At 37.2% G+C, this 7,310-nt stretch overlaps 1 protein-coding gene across 1 annotated transcript in view; it reads left to right on the top strand.

The window, feature by feature from the left end:
- The first annotated feature begins 525 nt into the window (after window positions 1-525).
- The window catches only part of LOC126470082 (ubiquitin carboxyl-terminal hydrolase MINDY-3 homolog), a 91,283-nt gene continuing 84,498 nt past the window's right edge, over window positions 526-7,310 (top strand). The window contains exons 1-2 of the mRNA XM_050097593.1: window positions 526-897; window positions 976-1,109. Of these exons, the coding sequence (XP_049953550.1) occupies window positions 798-897; window positions 976-1,109 (234 nt within the window). The 5' untranslated portion in view covers window positions 526-797. The remainder of the gene's footprint in view (window positions 898-975; window positions 1,110-7,310) is intronic.

The raw sequence follows: 7,310 nt of genomic DNA, 5'->3' as shown, positions 1-7,310 counted from the left end.
AGGAACCACTGCCAGGCTATTTAGAACGCCCTTTCTGTCTGTGGCACTTTGTCAACTTTTTAAGAGGTAGTTAGGAACACAAGCCACAGATGATTTTCCTTTTTTATTGGCTTCTAGCATACAAAATGAATCTCCTATAATGTGAGTTAGTGTCCTGATACTAAATAACCTTTCGACAGGGTAGCCGCTTGGCGTTGAAAGTTCCTTCTGACAACAACAGATGGCGGGCCAGCAGCAGGTTTAAACTGCGCGCGTTGGGCACGAGTTTTGCGGCGATTTGTTGCATGCAGAGAACTTCGTATAGGTATCTGCACAGATAGACCGTTGCGCGTTAATCGGTCACATGATATGTAGATGATTTCTCGTTATTCAAATGGGCACGAAGTTAAAGCTTGTCTTCTTTTAATTTTGTTGATTGCTTTTGAAGCTCCTTATGAATGCTGTAAACTTTCCTTAAAGATTAGTTTGTGAAATTGTTTCTCTTTCATGTTCGTAGACGCCCTCGACAGTTGTTTATGTCTGTCAATACTCTTTGATTTGCGTTCAAAAGGTGTGGTGACAATGAAAGGTGGGAGTGAAGCAGACAGCAGAATGTACGTTTGTAGATGCGATGTGCTTCTGTCGGCGTACTGTATGTCTTGACTTTATGCCTGCTTAAGTATTGTGTGTCAAGTGCTTACATGTTCATTCAAATTTGGTGAGCGGAGTTTCTTGAATCAGTAGCGCGTCATGATATGTAATACAAACAGCGTCATTGTGATTTGAGTTACGAAGTGTTATTGGATATTTGGTAAACGATGGCAGATTTTAGTGGCAACCAGGGAAACGAAATTAATGAGATAAAGAGATTGTTGTGGGGAACAATTAAAGATGATGTATTTCGACGATGGGCACAGGGTACGTATACAAATTGTCGCCTTATATGTTATGGGATTGCACATTCTTTCAGTTAGCATGTAGCAACTTCTTTTGCAGGATTCTGTTTTAGTAGCGACGAACCTACGGCTCTTGTTCAAAATCATGGTGGCCCCTGTGCAGTTATTGCACCAGTTCAGGCGTTCATTTTGCGGAATATTATTACTGAACCAGTGGGAAACAACTGGCGCGAGGTAAGACTTGTTTATATTTTTCTTCACACGTTACGTATTAACTATATGTTGTGTTGGTTATGGCGGTGAGGTTAGCAGCACGTGAATTTTACAATTAATGTCACGTGTAAACTTTTGAATTGTTGATAGAAATATTTCAGGGATACAAATGTAACGACGAAAGTGTTATATTGTATGTGCAGGTATACCATAAGCAGTGTTGATAATGAAAGCTAGTTGTACACGTTCGACATTCTGGCACGTTCTTAGGTGTCTTTCGTTCATGTACTTGCCCACATTTCCTGTTAGTTTTTCTTACGTCCTTTATAACTACAGTAAAATGTTGGTGGTGGTTCTTAGCATTGTGAAGTACTAAACTTGTTAACAGATATTCTTGTCCATCTTTCAGTTCTAAGGCTGTTGGCCTTTTTTTTATTATTATTTATCTAAGAGACAACGTGCACGTAAGAATAGAGCAAGTTTGTACACATTCGTGGCTTCCTCTTCCTACAGTACTGTCCCCAAACTTACTTCAGGGGTTTCCATAATTGCAATCCTCAGAAATCCCAAAGGAATCACTGATGAGTGTGGATGAATCTAGAACATGGTTTTTATATCTCAGTTAAGTTGCATGTGAAATGCTCTTAAACTCTAAGTGGGACATACTAAACCAACGTTATTAATTAAGGTAGTTCTTGGTGTAGGATAAAATAAGCGTTGAGTTAGTAACGCTGTTACCTTCTGGAAATGTGCTCACAGGTGCGGAATAGGGATGAATCTACTGTGAAATGTGGTCTCCCATAACGCATATAGTAGCCTACAACTACAATCTGTTGGAGGCAGCGAAAAGTCTTAGATTTAGACTTTTATAACATGTGTGCCAATTACTGAAGTAGAATGTGTGTTTAATTGGTTATGAAATAACTTGGAATAGGTTTTGAGCTTGTATTAGATGAGGTGTAATTTGTGTTCTGCTAGATCCATAGGGAGGAAATGCTCCAGCATGTAGAACATGCCAGAAAAGAATAATAAATATTCACCAAGGAAAAACAAATATGCTAATATTCCTTTCATATTCCAACTGAAATACTCTTCATGGATGTGACATAGGTAAAAGGAAAATCAGAAACATATTTTTGGTTGAAGAGTAATAAATAGCCATAAAATGTTACACTGAGATGCATACGGTAATTCCTTGGGCATTGTATTGTTCATCATCAAACAGAAAAATAATTTTACGACACTTATTTCCAACGATCACACTAATGCACTGAATTTGTGCACAAGTCAGATTAAAGTATATTGTTATTTTAAATTGAATTAAGTCTTTGTTTTTAAATATTTCTGGAATAATAATTTACTTTTAAAATCGTAAATTTTATTCGAAATTTCAATCTTAAAGATGTATAAGGCGGTACTTAAAATTGTTTGCTTATAAACTGAGTGCTCTTATCGTGTGTGTGTGTGTGTGTGTGTGTGTGTGTGTGTGTGTGTGTGTGTGTGTGTGTGTGTGTGTGTGTGTGTGTGAAAGCTATCAAAAACATAAGTTTGGAAGGGTCGACAGAAGCGTCTGATCCCACACGTCGGCTTTGACCCATGACGTAAGGGTGTTGTCGTGTGTGACGTCATGGCGGCGCGGAGTTTGGTTTGAGTGTGGCTGTCTCCAGTTCTGTTTTCTTATCTTATTTACTTATCTGATCTGTTCGTTCTATCTCGTGAGATATATTTTTTTTTAATTTAAAAACACTTATTACTTATTTTAATTATCTGTTTCCTCGAATTTGTTTTAGTTTATTATATTTATCTTTCTGATCCGTTCGTTCTATCTCGTGAGATTTTTTGTTTTAAAAAGACAAAAAACACTAATCAGCTACTGAAGCATCTTTATCTTCTATGGGTTGCAGGGGTTACGACCCCTGGGGAGGTGGGTGGATATTCATGCATGGCTGTCTTCGCTTACACGTTGTAGCTACGCAAGGCGTCTAAATTTGTTTATATTTAGTTTGCCCCCCCCCACGCAAAACACCCCATTTCCCGCGCTTGTCCCGTTAGTGTCATTAGGCTTCTTGTGGAAAGTGTGTGTGTTTGTTTTTGTTTCCGGCATATTTGTGACGTCATGGGTCAAAGCAGACGGGTGGGATCGGACGCTTCCGTATTTCCGTTTGGAAAGTCTGTGTCATTTAAGTTTAATCAATTTTTGCAATAAAGTATAAAAATCTCAGAAGTTAATTCTGTCATTGTCTTATTGCAGGAAGTAAACAATGTTCAGAATGGTCCTTGACATTTCTACCATCACATTAACAGTGATAAGGGACACAACATTGTTTACTTGCATAGATATTCAGTTACCGGAAATACGGAAGCGTCCGGTCCCGCCCGTCTGCTTTGACCCATGACGTCACAAATATGGCGGAAACAAAAACAAACACACACACTTTCCACAAGAAGCCTAATGACACTAACGGGACAAGCACGGGAAATGGGGTGTTTGGGTGGGGGGCAAACGAAATATAAACAAATTTAGACGCCTTGCGTAGCTACAATGTGTAAGTGAAGACAGCCATGCATGAATACCCACCCACCTCCCCAGGGGTCGTAACCCCTGCAACCGATAGAAGATAAAGATGCTTCAGTAGCTGATTAGGGTTTTATGTCTTTTTTAAAAAAAATCTCACGGGATAGAACGAACAGATCAGAAAAGTAAATAAAATAAGATAAAACAGAACTGGAGACAGCCACACTCAAACCAAACTCCGCGCCGTCATGACGTCACACACAACACTCTTACGTCACGGGTCAAAGCTGACGCGTGGGATCGGACGCTTCTGTCGACCCCAGTTACCTTATTAGCAACAACTTCTGGAGCACATTTGCTTTCAAGAACATATTTAGGAGCTTTATCTGAATCATAGTTATCCACATAATCCTTGAATTTGTAAAAGTTGTTGCCGCAAAGCATTTTTCTAGCATGAACGCTGTGCGTGTTACTACTATTGGCAGCCAGGTGTTTGGCACTTACTGCTGTTTATATGCACACATCCTAACAAAGTTGCCATTAGTGAGAATCTAAAATTAGAGCTAGGTCTGCTATTTCTTGGTTCAGTGTGTAACTGTCAACTAATATGAATAAAGCACGTCATGTACCAGGTTTCACATGCAATAGCTCTTTCTCATCGACTGTCAGTAACCTATGTTTACAGACAAGATCTTCAATTATGTTATTAATAAAGTGTGAGAGAATGACTAAAGGAGATTAGTTTAGTTGTAAAAGTTGTAAAGTATAAACATTGATCAAAGGAAACAATTTTGGTTTCTGTGCTGTGTAATTGCTTCATATTGGCTGTGATCTTTGCCTAACTATCCACATTGCTGTGAACATCCTGAGAGTACAGAGTACAAACTGTTTTGGGATTAGTTGATTACAGCAGACTGAAAATGGATTGCTTAACTAACCATTATGAATAAAATATTAAGAAGCACAAGTGAATCAGGGTCCCTACCCACTTGCATTGCAAAGTTAATGTTGATTTAGCATATTACAGACATGTGAACATTGAATCAAGTGCATACTGTTCATAGCTATTAAATTTTCTCCAAAATGATGGAAGAAATGTTTCGAAATCATGGGATTAATGGGTGGTTGTTATTGGGTCATTTACTGCCAAGTAGTTTAGAGGGCCCCACATGGTTATCATGGACTTCAATGAATTTGCGAGCACCCACCCATGTTACCAATAAATGCTGGTAAAGTTTTATGATCCCCAGTTAATAGTTACAGATATACACCTCCTGAATTTTTGGCAATTTCAGACATATCACTGGCAATGTTCTCATGTAAGAAACAACCCTAGACCATATTGTGCAGTTTTTGCTTTATCGTGAAATAAAAATTTCATGAGTAAGTTTCATGTGAATAATTTGGCGTGAGGTCATTGAAGAAACCACCTGAAAAAAATTTAATATCTTTCTTTTATATCCCTGGAAGTAATTGTGGGATAGACCTGAAACTTTTGCATGTAGTAACATGCGAGTAGCAAGGCCTTTGTATGTAAAATTTCACTTTACTACTAGTTACTAATAGTATGCAAATTGAGGGCAAAGTTGATTTTTGTGGAAACTCCAAAAATGGCTGTTTTTATCCCGCTTTGACAACTTTTACGTTTTAAAATTGTTTTGTACTCCTGATGAGCAGGGAGTGAGCTTGTGTCGAACAATTTGGAAAGAAGTTAAAAGAAGTGAGTTGGTGTCTTGCAGTTGTATTGCAGCCAGTTTTTCTGCTGTAAGACCCATAGAACCAAACTAGTTATAAATGTCAAAATTTAACTTTCATTGCCAAGGCATTGGACATCATTCCACTAAAATTGTTACACATCTACAGCACATGTCCTGTAAATTGCCTTTAAAGTTTTACACCATTAACACAGTGTGTAAATTTTCCTGGAGTTCTTAACAGTATGATTAACATTTTTGAAAGATGTTTCATATTAACGAGGGTTTTGAATGTGTCTTTATTTTGTAAAGCTATTGATGTTTGTTTAATTTTGGTTTAAAATATATCATTTTGTGTTAGTGCGGTTTGTGGTTTGTGTTGATCTTAAGTCTACTGATGAAAGGCTATATAAATGTTGCTATGGCCCATGGTGGCCTAACCATTGCTAGTTTGTTTTGAAGTGAGAACACCAGCATCCTATTCCCATAAGGACCACAGATGGTAACTGTGCAACAGCAGCTATGGGTGACTTCTTTTTTTTTTTCGTGTCGAATCCCAATCGCGATAGGGGTTTCTTTACTGTGATATCACAAGCCTGACACGGCAAGTCCAATAAGGGTTTCTTTACACAAGATCGCAAGTCCAATAAGGGATTTTCTCCACAGGGTTCCAAACCTGATTACACATTAGTGTCCCAGGCCAAAGCTAGATGAGAATCCTGAGCTTAAGTTTGCTCCGAGCTACTTGAATTTTTTAAAAGTTTCATTAATATGCTGTTGAATATTATGAGAGAAACTGTACTGCCAGCCAGGTAATGTCACTGAAGGCACTTGGGAAGTTTAAAAAAAATACAAGGAAATCATCCAAAATTTTGCATGGATCTCAGCTGTCGACAGTGCCTGTCTAGCAAGTCCAATGCTAGAATGGCACCTGATACTTCCAGCAGAAAGGAAAATGCCCAAAGAATAGAAAAAAAAATTATTTTTATATTCATCTTAGTTATTGAGACCTGTAGAATGTCTAGTTGTCCAAAGGTGCCTGGTGTTCTAACTTCACGAAGGAAAACATTTGTTGTCGTATAATCATGGTTTGGTTAAATGTTTTTCATAAATCAACACATTTCTGGTTTCCATTGCAAAGTCAGATGTTGGAACACAACTGGTAAATACATCACTGAAACTTCAGTTTTTAAACAAACAAGTTGTGTGCTAGATAATACAGAGTTTTTGTGAACATCAACTTGGGACATAGGGCAAAGAACTGAAAACTGTCTATGCAGTAATACGTACCAGAACATTTGACAAACCACTTGTTATTTACATTATTATAGTTACATCCAGTTTTTAAGTGAACTATGAATTTGAATAAAAATGTATGTTTTCTTGTACAGAAAAATCAAAGAATTCAAACATAAACAATGAATTTAAATAATGAACAATTTTAGATTGGAATATTTGAAATTGGGAAACCAAGGAATCTTTTTGTACATATTGATGTTGCTTGACTTTACATTAAATAAAGCTGGTTTTTGCAAAGCTAACTAAATTTCCATAATCAAAAAGTGTGTAACCATTGAACAATAAATTATGGTCCTGAACAACTTAAATAAAATTTCATAAGTTTGTGTGACATTTAAGACCCTAACAGATTTAATAATATAAATTTTTAGTGTTTCAACATATATTTACTTCCAAAACTATATCCCTGCCTATTCATCTCTCTTACAAAGTAATGGGATGATAAACTTTGAGAAATATTGTGTTTATGTGCTGTGTACACTCATAATGAACAGGAATGTCCATGTTCAGTACAGACATATAAGAAAATTAGTGTTGCTGTATAATCTCAAATATACTGTATTCTTTAACAGATATTGTGTATTTTGCATTATGGGAACTAAACGTTGTTGTTGTGGTCTTCAGTCCTGAGACTGGTTTGATGCAGCTCTCCATGCTACTCTATCCTGTGCAAGCTTAATCTCCCAGTACCTACTGCAGCCTACATCCTTCTGA

Source organism: Schistocerca serialis, chromosome 3 (assembly GCF_023864345.2).
Source record: "Schistocerca serialis cubense isolate TAMUIC-IGC-003099 chromosome 3, iqSchSeri2.2, whole genome shotgun sequence".
Lineage (NCBI taxonomy): Eukaryota > Metazoa > Arthropoda > Insecta > Orthoptera > Acrididae > Schistocerca > Schistocerca serialis.
Note: the sequence above shows the minus strand (reverse complement) of the source record. Positions and strands in the feature narration are given on the sequence as shown.